The 23,107-nt window shown below is 43.8% G+C and overlaps 2 protein-coding genes and 1 pseudogene across 11 annotated transcripts in view; 1 reads left to right on the top strand and 2 right to left on the bottom strand.

The window, feature by feature from the left end:
- RBPMS (RNA binding protein, mRNA processing factor) overlaps nucleotides 1-1,883 on the top strand; it is a 173,904-nt gene extending 172,021 nt beyond the window's left edge. For 4 of the 9 annotated variants that reach the window (XR_004679073.1, XR_004679072.1, XM_035004093.1 and 1 more), the window contains one exon: nucleotides 793-1,146. Coding sequence is in view for 6 of the 9 variants with exons in the window: in XM_035004091.1 (XP_034859982.1) it covers nucleotides 793-798 (6 nt within the window). In the remaining 3 variants the exon portion in view is untranslated. Of the gene's footprint in view, nucleotides 1-792 lie in introns of all 9 variants that reach the window. The other 5 variants (XM_035004102.1, XM_035004094.1, XM_035004090.1 and 2 more) reach the window with 3 other exon arrangements.
- A 10,503-nt stretch (nucleotides 1,884-12,386) lies between these two features.
- GTF2E2 (general transcription factor IIE subunit 2) overlaps nucleotides 12,387-23,107 on the bottom strand; it is a 66,017-nt gene continuing 55,296 nt past the window's right edge. The window contains exons 7-8 of the mRNA XM_035004086.1: nucleotides 14,291-14,406; nucleotides 12,387-13,105 (exon numbers count right to left, since the gene is read on the bottom strand). Coding sequence (XP_034859977.1) covers nucleotides 12,989-13,105; nucleotides 14,291-14,406 — 233 coding nt within the window. The 3' untranslated portion in view covers nucleotides 12,387-12,988. The remainder of the gene's footprint in view (nucleotides 13,106-14,290; nucleotides 14,407-23,107) is intronic.
- On the bottom strand, nucleotides 17,094-19,155 carry LOC118009993 (annotated as a pseudogene). Its single transcript, XR_004679071.1, has one exon. The product of XR_004679071.1 is annotated as a tetraspanin-17-like (transcript).

The raw sequence follows: 23,107 nt of genomic DNA, 5'->3' as shown, positions 1-23,107 counted from the left end.
TGTTACTGGAAGATGACAGGGGAGGCTCTGCCTGTCCAGATCCCTGCCCTCGAAAGCGGCGCCCCAGTCTCTCCCGGGGAGAACGTTCCCTGAACCGTAGCTATGTGGTCATGAGGTTGGGTCTTCTGACTTGCCCTTTATTTCTGCCGTCACCTGCAAACGGGCTGTGCCAAGATACGCTGGGTCACAGCGTGGGTGCCCCAGCTCAGTGAGGGCCTGGCATAGATCGGATTTACCCAAATCGTCCAGTTCGTGCTGTTTGCGAGTGTTCGTGGGAGTCACTGCCAAAGACCCATCCTCCCAAAGAAGTCTAACTTAGGATGGTTCGATGGGGTGTTAGTGATAAGGCTGTTTTCTTTATAGCTTCTTCCCACACCCAAATAAGCAGGTCCCTGCACAAAATTCTAGTGTCTGTGGAGTTACTTCTGCCTAGACCTTTCCTACCACCCGAGATTTGAGTCGGACGTGTTGGGAAGATGGCAAGAGGACAGGGACAGAGCAATAGTTGAGGCTTTACACAAGTGAAGGAAACCGTGGGGCCACGCCGGGACTCTGCAGCTGGCAAAGTCTCGGGGGTGATTCGAAGGCTTGCTTGCTTTTTTGCCACAAAGCAAAGCACAGGCAAGTGCAGGGGAAGGAGGTCTTTTTCTGGTGAGAGAGAAGTATGTCCTGCCCCCGTGTCTCGGGAGAACGGCGCTACTCTGGTGGGGGGTCGTGTTCTGGGCACGGGAAGCCCCCCCGCAGCCTGCGGGAAGGTGAGCGCTCCCCTCACCCGTGTTCTTTCTGTTTCAGGCTTGAAAACACCTTGCCCAGTTTTGGTCCCTTCAAGACTTTGCCACAGCCCCTATCACACATCTGTTTTTCTCGAAGAAACAAATATAATAAAAATGTTTTACTCTTTTACACTGTATAATTTTAAGAAATAGTGTGGTGTTTGTGAACGCATGGTCTGACATTTCTGTACAGTTTGGAGATATTTTCAAACGAAACATAAAAGATGTCAACAATAAAACCAAGAGAGTGAGTATTTTTATACCAAACATTTTAAGTATGAGAGAATGGATGATCTTACACTGGGTTGGATCACAATTTTTGTGCTGGACTTTTGAATGCTTGTAATTAAAAATAGATATTTTTTTCCTCCAAGCTGCATGTTTGAGGCATGTTTTTAAATATTACAGAATTTCCAGAATCGTATCGTGAATGTATAGCCGTCCACCTGCCTGGCCTGAGTGCAGGGCAAGGCAGGAACAGAACGGCGAGCTGCAGCCCTACTAGGTGCATGCCCCCCCCCATTCTAGTGGGACGCTCCCGCGGGACAGTCCGAAGCCCCCAGGAGCTGCTACGGCGGGGGCACGCTGACAGCTAGGCAAAGCAGCCTTGCATGGGCCCGCGTTCCTGAGCAGGGTGCAGCTGCCGAGGGGCCCAAGCACACTGTGCCCGGGTGGGTTCTGCCCTTCCCTGGGGTTTCTCCTGCTCCCGGCTCACCCTGACTCTTGAGACCCACGAGGCCCACCTCCCACGGGAGCTGGCTGCTGCAGGCAGCTCCTGTCTCCCGAGTGGGAGGACTGCGCTGGGGCATCCCCCTGGCCCATGGGGGATTGCAGCGGACGCTGCTCAGCTTGCTTCAAAACCCAAGTCGCGTGGTGGAAGCGGACCCCTCCCCGGAGCCCGGCAGCTCAGTCTCTCCCCCTTGTGGTAGAAGAGCCATGTGTAAAAATAAACTGACCTAAGAATTTTCGGCTGCTAACAGGGCTGACCAGATCCTAGCTTGCTTAGTCTCACGTTATGCTGAAGACCAGTGTTTTAGTGATTATATGGTGGTTCTGGGGTGGGAGTGGATTATTTTCCATTAGAAATAAAGATATCAAGAAGCTTTTAAAGGTCATCACAAAAAGGGACAAGAAGAAGAACCAGTGTTGAGGGAGGGGCACGTCCAGCAGGGCGGGGGTTGCTCCGCTCAAACCCGGCCGCCGTCTGCAGCGCCCCCTGGCCCCCGCGGAGACCTCTGGACTCTCGTTTCTAAGGAAAACCGCACTGCCTACTATACTTTCATAAACTGTAAAGATACTTTTCTATTGTCATTTTTCAAAAATAAAGTGCTTTTTCCAGCTGCCACACCATTGCTTGGCACATTCCTTTCCGCAAGATCAAGCAGGAACATACCCCCCCCCACCCCCCGCCCCGCAGCCCAGCAGGTTTCTTTCTGTTCTCAGCGCTGACAAAGCTGAGGACTGAGGGACTAAGGAACAGGAGAGGGATGGGACAGCCAGGGAGCCACCTCTACAAATGCTCAGCTGGGGCCCCTGGTGGCACATGGACGCCTCAGGCCCCTGGCCCTTACTGACCTGGCAGGAGGATCCCCCTTCTGATGCCTTTTACTGCGCCTGCCGGACTCCACACCCACATCAGCCTGCAGAGCTGCAGCTCAGGATGATCTGCAATCTAAGAAGGGTCATTTATGGTTTTCTGCCAACTTCAGGGACAAGCCAGGCGTTGATAGCCATGAGGATAGTGATTATCACCCACCCCTCATCCCCCGAAAGGGAGGGGGGAGAATCCACAGTGCTCCATCAGAGTAACACCACCAACCAACAGTAACCATTAACTAGCCTTGGCGGGCACTGCCGTTTACGTCCCTTCTGCAAGGGAACCATCCACCGGAAGCAGGTCCCAGTCACGCGGTCCTGTGTCCGGGAGCGTCCGTATGACCGTAGAAGACTAATCTGCAGCTTGCCTCAGCCCATCTGGGACCTGCCCCGGCTGGGGCAGCGGACAGGACAGGCAGCTTGCCCCGAAGGAGATTCCCTTCCTCTCCAGCCTGCCTTGGGCCACTGTGCTGACGACCATAGGTGCCATGCAGGTGACAAGACCAGATGGTACTTACCAGTCTAGTGTGAACGCCAGGCAGGTTCCCACTGACCGGTGAAACACCAGCTTCGTGACCGTATGAAAAATGGTCTTTCTGTCATTCTGTCGAGTGAGAATACGGTCTTATTTTTTGGAATTGGGAACCTGGGATAAGAAAAAGGCAGGTCTGTTCGTTCCCTCTGCTTCTGTGCATGATGTCCCAGGTGTGCAGAGCCCCGGAACGTGGCCACTAAGCCATCTGGTTACTAAGTGACCCTTCTTGTTCTCTTGTTCACTTGTACCTCTTGTGAGCACAAGACCAGCTATACAACTGACACCTGAAATTAAATACTATGCCTTCCACCTCTGGGACAAAACTAATTAATTTGGAAAAGAACCCTAAAACTTGCAAAATGAAAGTTACACTTGCAGATAATCATCCAGGTTCACCGGACCCAGCACTTGCATAGATGTTGGACCAACTGGCAATCACCACCCTCATCTGTGAGGTTCGCCCAAAGCCCAGGATCCCATGGCATCTTTGGGTCCTGACTTTTGTGACGGAAGGAACATTCTTGAGAATGGAGGAGGCGTGGCTGATTTCCCTGAATTCTGTATCTCTACACGGGTTTCGGGGCGACAGGAATCCACTAGCTACTCCCGAGGGCTCTGGGCAGGGCATGCTTAGTGTGAGGAGTGTGTTCGGATTTCCCCGTGTTCCACACCACTGGGGTGTCCGCATGTTGAGTAAAAAGGGCACTCCTACCCGGTTGGAAGAGTGGCAGCACGTGGTTGCTCTTGACCTTCAACCCCAGGTCCGGCGCCCTCTCCTGATACCACACACTTCCAGCATCCTTAGAAGGCACAAGAACACTCGTTACTGGAGAGGCATTATCTGAAACCGTCCTCAAGACGCCTACACTCAAACACACTGATGATCTTGGGGTCGTGAGTTCGAGCCTCAAGTAGGGCATACGGATCACTTTAAGAAATGTGCACTCATTCGACACAACACTCCTGGGACAGCACAGGGTCACGTGATCCAAGGCCCAGTCAGTGTAGACATGGGTCCTAGAAGTCCTAGGCCCTCCCACGGAACACCTACCGAGACAAGCCCAGGACAAGCTCACAAAACACACGCCGGAAGGAACGTCCCGTCCTACGTGAAGCCGAGGACGGCAGTGCACTGATGATGGGCCATCACTGCTGTCCACACAACACCTCTCCAGCCTTGCCGCACGGGGACTATGCTGGCCGTGGCTTGTTAAGAAAACCCAAAAAAGCCTCAGAAAACCCAAAATCTTCCTGGCAAATGAAACCTATAAAAACAGCAGCTACGGGGAAGAGGGGACCCTGAGTCTCCGCTGTGCCACAGAAAATCGTCATTAGCTGGTGGGAATTGGGGAATTTATAAATCCGAATGCCATAATCCCCATTCAGAACATGGTTTGTCTGCTTGTGACCTCAAACAGCTCCCCAGACAAATCGAGGACTGCGTGTTCGCAGTGCCTTCCCCGCGAGCGCAGCCCAGAAGCAGTGGGTACCCCCGCACGGCCTTCTCGCAGGGACTCTGCTCCCGGGCGGCCGAGCCCCTCCATCCCCAGGTCCCACCGCCATCTCGCCACACTGCTAGGGGGTGACGGCAGCGGCTGGATGTTCATGATTACGTTTTGTCCGGGCACAGCTACATTTCTCTTAGCTCTCCCCTAAAAGCCTCGAATGATCGTCCCTCAATTACAGATCAAAACGCACCGCAGATTGTCTTCACCTCTGAAATCAGCCAGCCATGCCCACTCCCACTTGCTTCTAGGTGGCCAGCAGGTCCAGCAGAGAGGGGAACAGCAACAAGAACGGGACTTCCACTCTAACTTGAATTTCGAGGGGCTATGTTTTCAGACACCCAGAACTAGTAAAAGACGTCCTTTTGAATGCGACACAACCGGGGCCCTCTCACAATTTCCCACAAAGACTACATCTCTCACCATGTGTCACCAGGTGCCCCAACACCCAGACCACCAGAAGGGGTAGATGGAGAAATTTCTCTTCCACGTAGCAGGGAGAGGGGATCAAGGCATAACACAAAAAATCGCAAGTGAATGAGGTAAAGCTACAGAATTTGCAGGTGTGACAATTTAGCAAAATACTGCATTTCTCTATCTCAATTTCCTCCTTTCTGAAAGTTGAGACAAGAGAAATCAACATGCCAGTTTATAACACTGGGAGCACAGGCTTAGCTCGAAACTACTACTAACACACCTAGCAGAAAAGTATCTGACCTTAATGGCGGCCACCAGGTATGTCTCGTTGCAAAACAAGATGAAGTGTTCGAGATGCCCAAAATGCATTTCCAGACCTAACCAATGAAACAGGACGGTGACAGGTGACATCACCAAATGGTGACTTAGGTCATTCCTGACTTTGCTCCCCGTCACAAGAACAACAACTATACAAGGACAAGGCCACTGAGAGAATTCTGGAACACAAGGGGGAGGCTGAAGCACCCTCCTGCACCGTGGAGACCAAGACAGACCGTAGCAGAAGAATAAAGGGAGCAGCTACTCACTGTCTGTGCCTCCCCTCCCCTTGGCCTTATTTCCTCCGGTGGGAAAAACTGCCAGGGTGGCCAGCAAGCTTCCCAACATTGTGGGTCACTTCTTAGGAGCACCAACTCGGGTCCGGCTGCACCAGGATTTCAGGGGCATCTGCGGAGTTTGACCACTGGGAATCTTGACAGTGACAGAGAAGGGAGGAAGGGCTTGCAACATCCAGCACTCAGATCTTGGCAGCCCAAGCTCCTACCTGCAGCTCCCAAGCAGCAGTCCCAACCAGTAGCTCTGTTCATCTGCAGAAGGAAGTCGGTAATGCGCTCTGACCAGGGGGCTCAGTGGGGAGCAGGGCTGCCTGAACTTGGTCCTCAAATGAAGCGATTTTCCAGCCCTGGAGGGAGCCATAAGCCTGCCCAATGCTGAGTGTAGCTCTTGACCCTGCCTGACCAGAAAGTCCGGCCAGGATACGTGGAAAGCTGCACAACCCACGACGCTGAGTCTGGGAGGCAGGCCTCAGGAGTCTGCAGAGCAAATGGGCCTGTTTGGCCAGAGAACTTGGGATGTGCGTTGGCTTGAGTCAAGACAACAGTCTTACTGACCTTGAAGCTCCTGCTGAGCTTGGGCAGGGAAACGAATCCATAGCCCCACCCACTGCTGAATATAGCTTTCAGCCCGCCCACCAGGGAATCTCACCAGAGCATACAGGGAGCTGCCTGGACCACCCAACAGCCCTGCTTACCGTAGCACTTGAACGGAGAACACAGAGCACACTCCCTGTCCACAAGGTAAAACCATGGGCCCCGACTAGCCAGGGAATTCAGGGTACAGTCATGCCTTACTTGGGTACCAAACACCGAGCCATGCAGGCCCTGGGGCCTTGTCCTGCTGCCCAAGCAGGGTGGAGAGGCTAATTCGTAGCCCCACCTGAGTATAGGACCCAGTCCTGCCCATCTAGAAAGCCTGACCAGAGAACCCAGGCAACTGCAGAGTCCATCCTCTAGACTCACTTTGGCAGGGAAGCAAGCCAGCAGTCCTATCCAACACCCCCAGCCTCCCTGACCTCAGAGCTTGGGCAGTGGCTTCATCAAAAATAGAGCTGATAGCAAAACCTACCTGCCCAATGATGTTACTAGCAGACACATCCAGAAGCCCAAACTAAGCTGACTGATGAGGAACTGTCTCTGCTAAAGTAAACATGTACAGTCCAAAAGAAATGGAGATCTACAAACTGTCCAAGACTTCAAAATAATCCTCTTAAGAAGTTTAACGAATTACACAGACAACAATGTCAAAAAACAATAAATGAACAAAACGAGAAGTTCAACAAAGAAATAGAAATCCCAGGGGGAAGAGGGAGAGAGAATCCCAAGCCAACTCCACACTGAGCGCAGAGAGCTCAATCTCAATCTCACAACCTGAGCCAAAACCAAGAGTCAAACGCTTAACCCACTGTGCCACCCAGGCACCCCTAATCAGAGGATTTCTAATCAGAAAGGTTTTAGGCCAGGGAAGAATAGGATGACATATTCAAAATGTTGGGGGGGGGGGGACTGTCAACCAAAAATTCTATACTTGGAAAAGCTGGCCTTTAGAAATGAGGAAAAATACTTTCCCAAACAAAAGCTGAGGTGGTTCAACATCACTATACCTGCCTAATAAGAAATGCTAAAGGGAGTTCTTAGGAGGGAAGTAAAAAAGATGCTAAGTAACACTGAAAAAACACAGAAAGCATAAAACTCACTGATAATGGTAAATACAGTCAAAATTAGATTCTGTAACATAGTAATAGCAGTGCATAGTTCACTTACAACTCTAGTTTAAAAGTTTAAAAACACAGAAAAAAAAACATAACAATAATCTATTATTAGTTACACAATATTAAAAATATGTAAACAATATCAATAACCTAAAGTGTGAGCAGGAAGATAAGTGTAAAGTTTAGAAATCCTATTGAAGTTGTTATCAGGTTAAAATACGGTGTTATAATTTTAAGATATTTTACATAAGCTTCATGGTAACCACAAGGGAAAAATGTACAGTGATTACACAGAAGAACATGATAAAGAAGTCAAAGCATACTGATACCAAAGGACATCAAAACACAAAAAAAGACAAAATTTGAAACAAGGAACAATGGATCTACAAAACTACAAAAATGGATCTAAAAAAAATTTAACAAAATAGCAACAATAAGTCTCTACCTGTCAATAATTACTTTAAGCATAAATGGATTAAATTCTGCAATTGAAATACACAGAACACCTTGACTGTATTAAAAAACAAGATCTAATGAAATGCTGCCTACAAGACACTCACTTTAGCCTTAAAGACACACACAGACTAAGATTGAAGGGATGGTAAAAGATACTTTAACGAAATGATACCAAAAACAAAAAAAAAAGTAGATATATATGTATCAGACAAAATAAAACTCAAAAATGGTAAAAAGATACAAAGGTCATCATAGAATGATAAAGGGGTCAATCTTTCAAGAAGATAAAACAATTGTAAATATTTATGCACCAATATCAGAGGACCCAAATATATAAAGCAAAAACAAACAGAGCTAAAAGGAAAAATAAACAGCAATATATTAATAGTTGGGGGCTTTAATACCCCTCTCTCCACAATGGATGGATCATCCAGAGAACCAGTAGGAAACAGATCTGAACAATACTTACAGACAAAATGGACCTAACAACCAAATATAGAACGTTGTATCTGACAAGAGCAAGCTACATATTCCTCTCAGGTACACAGGGAACATTTTCTAGGATAAACCATATGCTAGGCTAAAAAAATAAGTCTTGGTAAATTTTTTTTTAATGATTTCTATTTGGGGCACCTGGGTGGCTCAGTTGGTTAAGCATCTGCCTTCGGCTCAGGCCATGATCTCAGGGTCCTGGGATTGAGCCCCATGTTGGGCTCCCTGCTCAATGGGGAGTCTGCTTCTCCTTCTGCCCCTCCCCCTGCTCATGCTCACTCTGTCTCTCTCAAATAAATAAATAAAATCTTTAAAAAAATTAAAAAGCTAGATGTGAAAATTAAAAAAAAAATGATAGAGAACAGAAAAACTACAGAAAAGATTAACCAAAGAGATGGTTCTTTGAAAAGATAAAATTGACATTTAGCTAGACTAACCAAGAAAAAGATTCCAAATCAACAAAATTATAAACGAAAAAGGAAACATTACAACTGATATCACAGAAGAACAAAGGATCCTAAGAGGCTACTATGAACAACTGTACACCAAACTGGACAACCTAGAAGAAATGGAAAAAAATTTTTGTTTTTGTTTTTCTAAGTAAGCTCTATGCTCAACATGGGGCTTAAGTCAGGACCCCAATATCAAGAGTTTTGTGCTCTACTGACTGAGGCAGCCAGGCTCTCCGAAATGGAAAATTTTATTAGAAAATACAACCTACCATGTCTGAATCGAGAATAAGTGGAAAATCTAAATAGACCAATTACTAGTAGGAAACTGAATCAGCAATCAAAAATCCCCCAACAAAGAAAAGCCCAAGACCAGATATCTGGCTTCAAAGAATGAATTTTACCAAACATTTGAAGAATTAATGCCAATCCTTCTCAAACCTTCCCAAAAACTCCGAGTGAACACTCCCAAACTCATCTTACAAGGCAAGCATTACAATGGTACCAAAGCCAAAACAGGACATTACCAGAAAAAAGTATAGGCCAATATCCGTGATGAACACAGATGCAAAAATTCTCAGTAAAATACTGGCAAACCAAATTTGGCAACACATTAAGCTCTTTCATAATGATCAAATTTATTTATTTGAGAAAGACAGAGAGAGATTTATCCTTAAGATGCAAGGATGGTTTAATATATGCAAATCAATCAGTGTGATACATCACATTAATAAAATGAAAGAAAAAAATCATTATATCTATAGATACAGAAAATGCATTTATCAAAATTCAACATCCACTTAACGATAAAAACTCAACAAATCAGATACAGAAGGAACATACCGCAACAGAGTTAAGGCCATATATGACAAGCCCTCAGCTAACATCATATTTAATGGTGAAAGGTTAAAAGCTTTTCCTTGAAGATCAGGAACAAGACAAGGGTGCCCAATCTCACCAAGCCTATTCAACACAGTACTGGAAGTGCTAACCAGAACAATCAAGCAAGAAAAATAAGCATCAGAACTGCTATCCCTATTTGCAAATGACATGATTTTATAGAAAGAAAATCCTAAAGACTCCACCAAAAAAACTGCTGGATCTAATCAACAAATTCAGTGAAGTTGCAGGAAACAAAATTAACATGTAAAAATCAGCAACTTTCCTATAAACTAACAACAAATTATCTGAAAAAGAAAAAAGAAAATCCCATTTTCAAAAGCATCAAAAACAACATAAAGTACTTAGGAATAAAGTTAACCACGGGGGTGAAAGAGCTCTAGACTGAAAACTACAAGACACAGATGAAAGAAATCAAGACAAATGTAAAGGTATCCTGTGTTCATAGACTAAATTAATTGGACAAATAAATATTGTTAAAATGTCCATACTACCCAAAAAAATGTACAGATTTGATGAAATCCTTATCAAGATTCCAATGGCATTTTCTACTGAAGTAGGAAAAACACTCTTAAAATTTATAAGGAACCACAAAAGACCCCAAATAGCCAGAGCAACCTTGAGAAAGAACAAAGTGGGAGGCATCACACTTCCTGACTTCAAGCTGTATTAATGCTATAGTAACTGAAACAGTATGAAATATTAACAAATAGTGTCAACTAATATCTGATAAGGGAGCCAAGAACTCTCAATAAAGAGTTGCTTCAATAAATGGTGCTGGGAAAATTGGGTACTCATACATAAAAGAATGAAACTAGACCTCTACCTTACGCCACTCCCAGAACTTAATTCAAAATGGATTAAAGACTTAAATTTAAGAGTAGAAACCATTAAACTCCGAGAAAAAAACACAGGAGAAAAGCTCTTTGACATGGATCTTAGCAATGATTTTTCAGATAATCACACCTAAAGCACAAGCAACAAATAAAAAAAAACAAATGGGACTATATAAAACTAAAAAGCTTCTGCACAGCAAAGAAATCATCAACAAAATGAAAAAGCAATGTATAAATTGGGAAAAAAATATCTGCAAACCCTGTATCTAATAAGAGGTTAACATTCAAAAATATAAAACTCCTACAATAGCAAAAAAAAAAAAAAAAGAAAGAAAAGAAATCCAACTAAAAACTGGGCAAAAGACCTGAAATAGACGTTTTTCTAAAGAAAATATACAAATGGCCAACAGGCACATGAAAAGATGCTGAACATCACTAATCATTAGAGGAATGCAAATTAAAATCACAATGAAGTATTCTGATGCTATTAGAATGGCTGGCATCAAAAAGAAGTAACAAATGCTGGCAAGGATGTGGAAAAAAGGGAACCCTTGTGCACTGATGGTGGGTTTGTAAACTGGTACTGCCACTACAGAAAATGTGGAGTTTTCTCAAAAAAATTAAAAACAGAATTACCAAGTCATCTAGCAATCCCACTTCTGGGAATATACCCGAAGTAAATGAAAACAGTATGTGTAAGAGCTGTCTGCACCCCATGGAAACAACCTAAGCGTCTATCGACAGATGAGTGAATAAAGATGTGGTGGAATAGAATATTATTCTATAATGGAATACTTCAGCTGTAATAAGGATGAAATCTGCCATTTGAAACAACATGGATGGACCTTGAGGGCATTACACTAAGTGAAATATGACAAAGGAAAATACTATATGATCTTATATGTGAAACCAAAAAAATAAAAACTCATAGAAGAAATAATATTTGTGGTTACCAGAAGCAGGGGCGGGGCAGGGGAAATTGGGTGGAGGTGGTCAAATGGTACAAATTTCAGTTCCAAGATAAGTCAGGACTGGGATGTAATGTACAGCGGGATGATGACCCTAACCCTGCTCTGTGGCATATATGGAAGGTGTATGTAGCATATATTAAGAGTAAATTCTATGAGTTCTCACCACATGGAAAAAATTTTTTTCTATTTTTTGTACCTATAGGAGATGATGGATGTTAACTAAACTTACTGTAGTTATCATTTCCTAATATATATAAGTCAAATCATTATGCTGTACACCTTAAAGTCATGCTGTATGTCAACTATACCTCAATATTACTGGAAAATAAAACAGAATGATGTATACAGACCACCAAAAGTAGGCATACTTAGAGATAAGCTAGCTTCAGAATTTCTACAAGAAAACTAGTTTTATGTCATAAGACATTAGAAGTTCCTCCTTACTGGCAAAAAAACAGAAACAAAAACAAAAAAACCTGGTAACAAAGACACATTGAGTTTCCCGTGTTCTAAATTACCGTGGGGACCCTCAGCTTTACATCTTCTGGGGCCATGTTCTGGGGCTGGGATGTAAGAAAGAGGAAACAAAAACAGGACTATGTAAATGGATGAGACACAAATCAGAAGGATAAAGAGAACTAAAACAGCAAAAAAGCTCATGATCTGCACAAAGTACTTACTGCTCTGGGTTACCATCACACCTTTCTTGAGAACACTGAACCTTATTTTTATAATCCACTGCAATTTCAATTTACGATATGAGGACTCTAAGAACCAACCCAAAGGACCACCATACCAAGTAACAAGCAGAGGTAAGGAAAACAGGTAGTTTACCACAGAAGGCTGCAATAACCACACAGACTTCCTTCCTCTATATCACCATGACTGCTAAGAACCCACATCTTTGATAATGGCTCTGAGCTCAGCCAGTGGGAAGACCGAGGGAGTCTCCCCAAGAAAAAAATCAGGGTCAAATCCCATGAGGGTTGGAACAGGGTAAAGATGACGTTCAGGTTGGCAAGAAGACTCTACTTATCTTTGTTGGAGATGGCATAAGCCAAAAGGACTTGCAAAATCCAAGAAGCTCAGTACTGATTTAGGCTTTAAAAAAAAAAAAAAAACATTAAAAATCACATGTAGTGTATCTTTATTGTCACATTTGCTAACAAGAGGCACATCTTGTGTTCCAATTGTGAGATCCATATGCTCAGCACCACAGCACAAATCACAGTCTTCAACAACATCCCAAACATGCATCCTGTGGGAGTTAAAGACCGGAGCTGCCTTCTGCCATTGCCAAGGACAGAAAGAAACAAACTGAATTCACTAACATCTTAGAGTTCCTTCTACAATGATTTTATTATAAATATGTTCTCTGGAATAAACAAATATTGCATTCAAGACTATTTATCTGCAAACTTGTTCTAAAGTAATAAAGGAAGAGAATGGAACCAGGAACCACTTAGAAATAGAGATAAGTAGCAAAGACACTTGCATGCCATGCTAAGCGCCTTTCCCCCAGAAGTAACAGAAGGCTAACAGGGAATATCACATATCTCATTAGCCCATTCAATTAAAGTAAGCTTTGCGTTTGGTAATTTGCTCTTGTTCTGTAAACTGAACTGCTCCTCTCCTCAGTCCAAGACGTAGAATGGGAAGACGGTCTTCAGAGCCCAGCATCAACAAGAAAGATCTTGACTTTGTTAACTCTGCTCATGAACGAAACTGTTTGCTATTTGCCAGCAGCAATGTCAGAGTAGTCCTTCAGCACTCCAGCCAGATGTTCGTTGTGGGTCTTAAACCGTCGCTTTTTCTGTGAAGCTGGCTTTTTCCTCCTCTGAATGGGGGCCTACGAGAAAAGGTAAAAACAGAAACAGCTACTCAGAAGGGCTGAACAGCAAGGATTTACTAACGATGTGCAGAAACCGTTCTTCCTGCTAGGTGGCCCAGCTGCCCACGCCAACCCCCAACCACAGACGTGCACACCGCCACTGGGAATAACGGGGCTGGCACAAGAAACTCCCCAGAACGATTCTCGATACTTAGGTTTAAAAATACATCCACCATTACCAATAAAAAAAGATCTGAAGTAAATAAGGCAAAATACCGAAATACAGCAAAACTGGGAAGTGGCTACGCACACAAAGATTTGTTAAATATTATTCTCCATTCTTTTCTGTGTCCTTGAAATTTAAAATCACATTTTTAAAAGAAAGTCAACAAACTAAGCAACGATAGGAGAAAATAACTCATAAAAAAGTGCTGCCATTACACTAATTCATGGAGATCACTGGGCAATAAATCCAACCTTTTAGGGAGTCCTACAAATTCACTGAATAAAACACACACACACAAAATCCCAAAGAAGGCAAGCTACAAAGACTGACGGTAGACATGGGAAAGGGGGAGGAGCAGAGCACCTACAGTTAGGGTGTTGGTGAATTATTCCCCAAACTGGGTTTGTCCTTGGACTACAGACAACTGATTAGCTGGCAGAAGGCAATTCACAAGTCATCTTTCCATTACAAACCCCTCCTTTGATCGGGCTTTGAGACTATACAGTATCTGGTTCCTAAGGAATCTGAAAGTCAACAAGGACAACAATGTGATCAGGGCTGAGGCGGAGCCAGGGACCAAGACCACAGGGAGCAAGGGGGAGGGGAGCACAATTAAGGTCTTGAAGGCCAAGATGACGAAGCAAGCTCCTTTTAGAAACTGGGAGGGCAACATGTGGGCACTAGAAAATATTGGGTATGACTCGACCTTAAGAGTAGTCCCTGCTAAGACAGGGGCTGGAGGGGTAATGAGGAAAGCTCTCACATGCCTGGGCCGCAGCAGCCGGGGACAGAGATCCACTGGCCCCCAATAAATCAGACATGATCTGGTTTGCATCTGACCAAGATCACTGATTAGGACACTGAGAAAAAACTGGAAGAGAGAACCAACTACCGCTCTTCAGAGAGAACAGGAAGCAGGCTCACAGTTCAAAGAACAGAGGATTATTTTTTTTTTTTCCCCTCAAGAGACTACATACCACTTTCTTTGGTCCAGATTCCTGCATGGAAGAAATACCCTGTCGCTTCAGATATTCTTCAATTTTCTCCTCATCCATTGAATCCACAGTGACGCTCCTCCAGAGTTTCTGAAACTCTGCCAACAAGATAGTAGTGATTTTACAACAGATGTTTACAAGCTATAGCATTTGTGATAAAAATCCAGGCCTCGCTATTATCTCCTCCGGTCTAAAACTGCACACCTAAGATTTCATTATAAAATCAAAGGAAGTAAGACAAGAACACTCAAATGCTGGACCGTGAGTAGCAGAAGGGGCTGGGAACAGTAGTGTTCTATTCTGAGTCTGGTAATGAAGGGCTGTGTCCCTGAAAACTCCCTGAAGCTGACATTCTCCTTTTAGTCCAAAAAGCAGTTCTCTCCAATGAAACAGTTAAAAATTCCTGTTCAACCCCTGAGCTCAGGATACTCCATTTCCTCTCCCTATCAGTAAAAAGAAACATGAAAGGAGATAGGGAATCAAAGTTTTATATGGGGTAAGAAGCTATAACAGTTCATTAACAAGAGAGACTTTTGAAACCAAAAAACCTGGAGATGGGGGACCAAGAGGTCATAAAGACTCTTGAAGAGTTTGGCTCAGTTATTTTACAGAATGGCCTTCACTTTGGGGTTGTCTAGTATTTCCTCATGATTATATTGAAGTTATACATTTTTGGCAAGAATATCACAGAAATGACGTGCCCTTCTCAGTGCAAAGGGTACATGATGTCAATGTCTTATTACTGAGGCTGATAAACTGATCGCTGGTGAAGCTGGTATCTGTCAGATTTCTCCACCATGAAGCTATTATTTTTCCCTTTGTAATTAATGAGGACCTTATGGGGAAATCTACTGAGACTAAGCAAATACTCCACTTCTCATCACACTTTTTGCTAACTTTAGCATCCACTGATAGCTCCTGCCTATAATTATTACTTGTGGGTCTATTGGCAAATTATTTCCATCATTCCTTCCAGATGTGTAAATTAGAATTCTACTGTAAGGAAGGACTATTCTTTCTCCATTTATTCAGTTGTTATTTGATGTAGTATGGACTCATGGATACTTATTTTACGGATTCGAATCAATTACTATCATTGTTATTCAAACTTGCTGGCTCTGGTTATTCAGAGCCCCTTCAGACTGTCCCTGTATCTTTTTTACTTGCTTTCCTTTTTCTTTTTGTTTTGTTGAGCACTTACTTTCTAGTACCAAAAGATGTTCCAAGCTCATCTTATATTTCCCCAAACTTGGAATCAACCATTTCATCAAGGAGTCCGGACTGCATTTATTGGAGAATGTTATCTAGAAACCAAGATCTGAACACTCTATTTTCTTTCTCTGTCAGTTTGGTTTTTGGCTTTTCTGTTTTCTGAAAACAGCAAATGATTAGGGGATATCAAATTTAAAAGCAGATGGATTTATTCTGGCAGAAGATCTCCAAGTATCATGAAAGTCAGGCATGCTCTAAACTATAGTAAATAAAGTAAGAACAGATTTAGAAATCTCCTAACAGAAAAGAAAAACAAGCTAAAATTTACAAATTCAGATTGGATCCTCTGAATTGAAGAGATCCCTGTCCCACTTATGCTAACAATGAAAACTGTGTAACAAAGTATGCCAGCAAAGGAAAGAAAATAAGCAAACTCATTAAAGAGGTTTTATGTAAATTCCTAAATAACTCATTCACGTTTTGGCTATGCCCAGATCTTTCCTGTGAAACGCAAAATTAGCAGACTCGTACAGTACAGCCTGGGAACCAGATGGCCTGGGTGTGAATCCAGGCACTCCATTTACTACATAACACGGGGCAAGTCACTTAACCCCTCTGCCTCAATTTCCTGATCTGCAAAACAGGGATAATACCACCGGTCTCATAGAGCTGTAGACATTAGAGTTAATGTATGTATCTCCCACAAAGAAAAAAACTATACCTGTTATAGTTATCATCATCATCTGACCTCTATCATCTCTTTTGGGTGCTAAGACCTCTAACGAAAGCAATATAAAACACCTAAGGATTGGCTAACAGATATGGGGTGATCTCATTTATGTAAATTAGAAAAAACTAAAATTCTACAGATTTTTTTTTTTTTGCTTCTTCCATCCCTGTGGTGTCCTTTATTTTTTTAATTTATTTTTTTAATTTTATGATGTTGTTAGTCACCATACATCATTGGTTTTATGTGGTGATCCACGATCCATTGTTTTTGTATTAACACCTAGTGCTCCATGCAGTATGTGCCCTCCTTAATACCCATCACCGGGCTAACCAATCCCTCCTCCCCCCTCCCCTCTAAAACCCTGTTTGTTTCTCAGAGTCCATAGTCTCTCATGGTTCATCTCTCCCTCCAATTCCCCCTCCCCATTTTTCCCTTTTCCTAATGTCCTCCATGTTATTCCTTATGTTCCACAAATAAGTGAAACCATATGATAATTGACTTTCTCTGCTTGGCTTATCTCACTTAGCATAATCTCCTCCAGTCCCATCCATGTTGATGTAAAAGTTGAGTATTCATCCTTTCTGATGGCTGAGTAATATTCCATTGTATATATCACCACATCTTCTTTATCCATTCATCTGTTGAAGGGCATCTCGGCTCTTTCCACAGTTTGGCTATTGCAGACATTGCTGCTATGAACATTGGGGTGCATATGGCCCTTCTTTTCACTACATCAAAAATTCTACAAATTTTTTAAGATTTATTTTAGAGAGCACGCATGCAAGAGCATGAGCAGGGGGGTGGTAGAGAGGGAAAGGAAGAGGGAGAGAAGCAGAGTCCCTGCTGAGCAAGGAGCCCGATACAAACACACATACATAAATAATATGTTTTGGGGGGTGGGGAGGAACAGGGTTAAGGTTTTGTTTGAGTAGTTTCTAGCCATCACCATGTTTGATCCGGAGAGGCAAGCAAGGGAGAGAAAATTCTTGGGCCACCGGTGAGGCTCAAGTGGGCTCCAGGCAGGGTCAAGGTCACAGCTAGTAGAGAAGACAGCTCTGAAGCCGCTTCATGAAGCTGTGTCCCAGGCAACAGCGGGCCCCAGGCCTGCCTCACACAGTCATGCACAGAGAAGTGTGTCCCAGCCTGGGTGGGGATATGGCAGACCCCTCCCACCCCACCTGGCCTGCGCCCTCTTAGCTGTACCATTCCCGGTCCCCTTGGGAGCCCACCACCCAACAGGAGTGGAGATGGTAGCTCCCTGTGCACCAGGGTGGCAGCCTCACCAACTGGCCTTCACTGCTTTGATGGCACTCACAAGGTTCTGGGCCAGGTAAATACCAAAGATCTGGAGAAGGGCGATGCCCACAAAGACCCCATGCAGCCTTTAGTGCGGATGGAGCCCTGCTGCTCCAGCCCCAGTGGGAGCTGGCTATCGTGGCCACAACTGGGTATTGAGGACATCTTCTGCTGGGTCCCTGGCGCAGCAGGAGAAGGGGACCCCGCAGCGCTCCTGGCTCAGGTTCAAGTCAGTGCAGTTGAAATACAGATTGAGGGGCCAACCATTAGGCCCTCGGGCTCCACAACAAAACCACTATTCCTGAGCAAAGAGATTCCTGACATTGTTATTGATGGAAGAAACTTGAGCTGGTCTTGAATCCAGTCCTTGCATATGAAGGCCAGGATCCCTGTTGCCAGCTCCAGGAAGAAAATGAGGCTGAGAAACACGGAGAAAAGCTTGCGCAGGAAGGTGTTCTCCCACAGAGCCCCAATGCCGCTGTCAAAGCCCAGCACTGACACAACACCTCCAACCGCTTCCAACAGCCACACGGGCTCAAGGCCTCCCAGATCTGTCAGTGCTGAGATGTTGCAGAGAACGCCCTTCTCAACCCAGGCCCAGAGGCCAATGGCCAGGAACAGGGCTCCCAGCACCCAGAAGACAATGTTGAAGCCAAAAAGGCAGTATTTCCCACAGCAGCCGACCTCAGGTTCCTGGAAGTGCAGGTGCTAGCCCAGCATAGTGAGCAGCCACCCACTGGCCCAGAAACCAGAGCTGGGGTCAGGCCAGCCCTGCAAGGGCCACCCTGGGCTAGAGCTCCCCAGGCCATACCACATCCTCGTTATCCATTCATCAATCAATGGACACTTGGGCTGCTTCCGTATCTTGGAAGTAAATAATGCTGCTATAAACAGAGGGGTGCATGTATCCCTCTGAGTTCGTGTTTTTGTATCCTCTGGGTAAATACCCAGTAGTTCGACTGCTGGATGCGAGCATAGTTCTATTTTTAACTTTCTGATGAACATCCATACTGCCTTCCACAGTGGCTATACATTACTTTTAACCCATGTCTTCATATTTAAAGTGAGTTTCTTATAGAAAGTATATACCAGGGTCTTGCTTTTGTATCTAATCTGAAAATCTGTGTCTTAATTATTATGTTTAGACAATTTACATCTGTCTCAATTATTATGTTTGAACAATTTAACAGTGAAAAGTATGTTAGATGATTTTGGATGTTTAAACAGATGAAAGTCTTAATTAGTATGTTTAAATGATCTACATTTAACACAATTATTAAGAACGACTGGAATAAAATCTATCACCTTACCATTTCTATTCCATGTACTCCTTGTTTTTTTTCCTTCTGTTTCGGTGTTCATTTGAATTAAGTGAGTGTATTTTTTCTGATTACATTTTCTATCTGTTATTGGCACATTATACTTTTTTACTGAGATATGACTGACACAACACTGTATTAGGTTTAGGTACAGAACACAATGATTTGATATATGCATATATAACAAAACAATTACCAAAGTAATTTAACACTCATCACCACACAATTACAATTTTTTTTTAAGATTTTACTTATTTGAGAGAGAGCGTTCGCGCATGCACACAAAGGGAGAAGCAGACTCCCCACTGAGCAGAGAGCCTGATGCGGGGCTCGATCCCAGGACCCCAAGATCATGATGTGGGCTAAGACGCTTAGCCGACTGAGCCACCCAGGTGCCCCTATAGTTACAATATTTTCCCTGTGATGAGAACTTTTAAGATCCACTCTCTTTCAAATGTATAATACAGTATTTTTAACTATAGTTACTTGTTTTTCGAAAACAATGGTTTTAGTGGTTGCCCTAGGGTTTATAATACACGTTTAATTAATCAGAGCCTAGCTGGCAAGTAAATTATACCAGTTCACATATAATGTAAAAATGCTATAGTTGTGGGGCACCTCGGTGACTCGGTTAAGCATCTGACTCTTGATTGTGGCTCAGGTCAAGATCTCAGGGTCATGAGACTGAGCCCCATGTTGGGTTCCATGTTCGGTGGGTGGGGAGTCTGCATGAGATTCTCTTTGCCCCCCGCCCCACTCCCACACACTCTCTAAAATAAATAAACCTTTAAAAATAAAAATTTTTAGGGGCACCTGGGTGGCTCAGTTTGTTGTCTGCCTTTGGCTCAGGTCCTGATCCCAGGGTCCTGGGATCGAGCCCCACATCAGGCTCCCTGCTGAGCTGGAAGCCTGCTTCTCCCTCTCCCACTCCCCCTTCTTGTGTTCCCTCTCTCACTGTCTGTCAAATAAATAAATAAAATCTTTAAAAAAAAATAAAAATAAAAATTTTTAAAAAGATGTTATAATAGTATCCTTCTCTGACTTTTGAGCTGTCAGAAATTTTACTTTTATATTTGCTGTAAACATAAAATATATTTTAATACTTTTCCTTTATAATCAGTTATCCTTCTTTTTTCTTTTTTAAGATTTTATTTATTTCAGAGAGAGAGCACAAGCGGGAGGGGAGGCGCAGAGGGAGAAGCAGACTCCCCGCTGAGCAAGGAGCCCCATGTGGGGCTCAATCCCAGGACCCTGGGATCATGACCTGAGCCGAAGGCAGATGCTTAACCAACTGAGCCACCCAGGTGCCCCTTTTCTTTTTTCTTAAGTAGGCTCTATACATGGAGCCCAATGTGAGGCTTGAGCTCATGACCCTGAGATCAAGGTCTGAGCTGAAATCAAGAGTCGGAGACTTAACCAACTGAACCACCCAGGTGCCCCTTGAGCTCAAAGCAATTAATAAGAAAAAATTTTTAGTATACTTTTAAACGTTTTAATTAGAAAAACATGAATTTTATATTCACCTGCTACAACACACCTACTTATCTGTACAGATCCAAGTTACTATCTAGTATCACATCCCTTTTGCCTGAAAGAATTTCCTTATTGAATCTGGTAATGCAGGTCTTACGATAATGACTTATCTCAGTTTCTCTGGTACCATGAGAATATTACTCTGAAATTCTCCTTCATTTTTAAAAGACTGGTTTTAGGGTGCCTGGGTGGCTCAGTCGGTTAAGCCTCTGCCTTTGGCTCAGGTCATAATCTTGGGGTCCTGGGATAGAACCCCACGTCACACTCCCTGCTCAGTGGGGAGTCGCTTGTCCCTCTCCCTCTGCCCCTCCCCCCACCCTCTCATTCTCTAAAATAAATAAAATCCTTAAAAAAAAAATTGGTTTTGCTGGGTACAGAATTCTAGGTTGAAAGTTCTTCCCTTTTGGGGTGCCTGGGTGTCTAAGATGGTTAAGCATCGGATATGACCCGAGCCAAAGGCAGATGCCCAACCGACTGAGCTACCCAGGTGCTCCTACCTTCAGTATTTTCTCATCATCATCAACTTTCAGCAGTTTGAATATAAATGCCTGGGTGCTTTTCTTGTCATTTGTTTTGGAGGATTATCTTGCCTCATTCTCTGAGCTTCTAGGATCTTTGGTGCAGTGTCTACCATTAGTTTTTCAAAATCCTTGGCCATTATTTCTTCTGCCCTATTCTCTTTCTCCTCTCCTTCTGGGATTTAAATTATACATTCTGACCATGTGATATTATCTCGCAGCTTTCTCTCTGCATTTTAGTTTAGATAATTTGCACAGGCCTATGTTCAAGTTTACTGGTTCTTCCTTTGGTTATGCCAAATATACTGATGAGCTTACTGAAGGCATTCTTTGTCTATTACTGTGTTTTTCACTACTAAAATTTTCATTTGGGGGCACCTGGGTGGCTCAGTCAGTTAAGCGGCTGCCTTCAGTTCAGGTCATAGCCTTGGGGTTCTGGGATCAAGCCCCACATTGGGCTCCCTGCTCAGCGGGGAGTCTGCTTCTCCCTCTCCCTCTGTGCTCTCCTCTCTCTCTCTCAAATAAAAAAAAAATCTTAAAAATAATTTTCATTTGATTTTCTTATAATGTCTACCTCTGAAATATCCTACACAATCGTGCATGTTGCCTGCCTTTTCTACCAGAGGCCTTAACATATAAATCATAATTATCTTAAATTCCATGTCTAACAATTTCCAGTACCTGTGTCCCACGAATTTTGTTAATTCCCTTGTCTCAATACTCTATCGCTTTTCTCCTTGTTTTTATGCCTGATACACACACACACACAAATATATACTAAAAGCAGGATATCCTCTGTAGGACAACTGAGACTGAGATAAACAGTCTTTGTGTCTGGATATGACCCTATCTTTCCTTATGCTAGGCCTTTAGGGTGTGGATGTAGTCATTCTATTGTCAGAACATGAGCTTGGTTTGCAATCTGTTGCTGCTATGGATACCTATAATGCACCACAGGCTTCAAACTGCTCTAGCCACACCTTGTGTTTAGGGTAGAGGCTTGTTTGCCAGAGAGTTTTTCTCATTGTCTACTCAACCTACAGTTTTAGGTCTTCCATTTAGCATGCATCTCATACAGTCTCTCTGCCTCCAAGCTCCTGCAACTCTCACAGAATTCCATTGTTACCCATTACTCTACATCTGTTAGCCTGGTATGGAGTGGGAGTTCTCTGAAATTCTGACTAAGCCGTGGTGACAGTCAAGTACTATGTTCTTGGTATCTTGGCATATGGCCTTCTCAATGTTCCTGCCCATCCCCCTGTGCTGAGGTCCTGGGCCCAGCACATGTTCCTGCCCCTTCCCCAGGGGTGGAAGGTTTTCTTTTCTGTTCCATTCCCCCTGCAGGTTAGGGCTTCTGTCTCACAGCAGAGAGGCAGGAAGAAGCCTCAGACAGGGCTTCATGTCTTTCCTGAAGCATCTACCACTGTCCTCCTGCAGGCCTGCCCAATGAGGACAGTACCCAGTCCTATCCTCTCTTTTTTATAAGCAACCAGTGTAGTCTGTGGAAGAAAGCCTGCAAGTAGGTATGAATGCCCTCCCATGTGTTCTCAGCTCCCAAGGATTCTGTATCTTCTTGCTAGTCCAATTTAAGCCTTTAGCAGTTCATTAAAAATTTTAGGGGCGCTTGGGTGGCTCAGTCAGTTACGTGTCTGCCTTCGGCTCAGGTCATGATCCCAGAGTTCTGGGATCAAGCACCACGTGGGGCTCCCTGCTCAGCGGGGAGCCTGCTTCTCCCTCTGCCTCTGCCCCTTCCCCCCTCATGCTCGCTCGCGCTCTCTCTCTCTCAAATGAATGGATAAAATCTTCAGGGAAAAAAAAAATTTTTTTAACTGAATTCTTCTGAGTGGTGTTCATTTTGTCTGTCCCACGTAAACAAGTACTTACATCCCATCTTTTCTTGGAGGTGCCTGTCTTTCCTTAGATTTCAGGTTAGGTGGTTGTCCTGCAACCTCAGCTCTCTGATGGACTCAAGAAAACTATAAATTTGCAGCTGTTCAGGGTTTATTATTGCTGTATGAGTGCAACAGTACTCTGATCAGCTTTCTCCACTTTAAGTGTAAGCCAGAAGTCCCCCATCTATCCACTTTTTTGGCTAAAGAACAATGTGATTAATGCAACTAGCTCTGCTCGGCTTATCTGAGAGAAAATAGCTTCAGGTCAAACTTCTAAGTCAGCAATAAAAACATCACTC

The sequence above is a fragment of the Mirounga leonina genome, unplaced genomic scaffold (assembly GCF_011800145.1).
Source record: "Mirounga leonina isolate KUSES-001 unplaced genomic scaffold, KU_Mleo_1.0 Mir_128, whole genome shotgun sequence".
In the NCBI taxonomy this organism is placed as follows: Eukaryota; Metazoa; Chordata; class Mammalia; order Carnivora; family Phocidae; genus Mirounga; species Mirounga leonina.
Note: the sequence above shows the minus strand (reverse complement) of the source record. Positions and strands in the feature narration are given on the sequence as shown.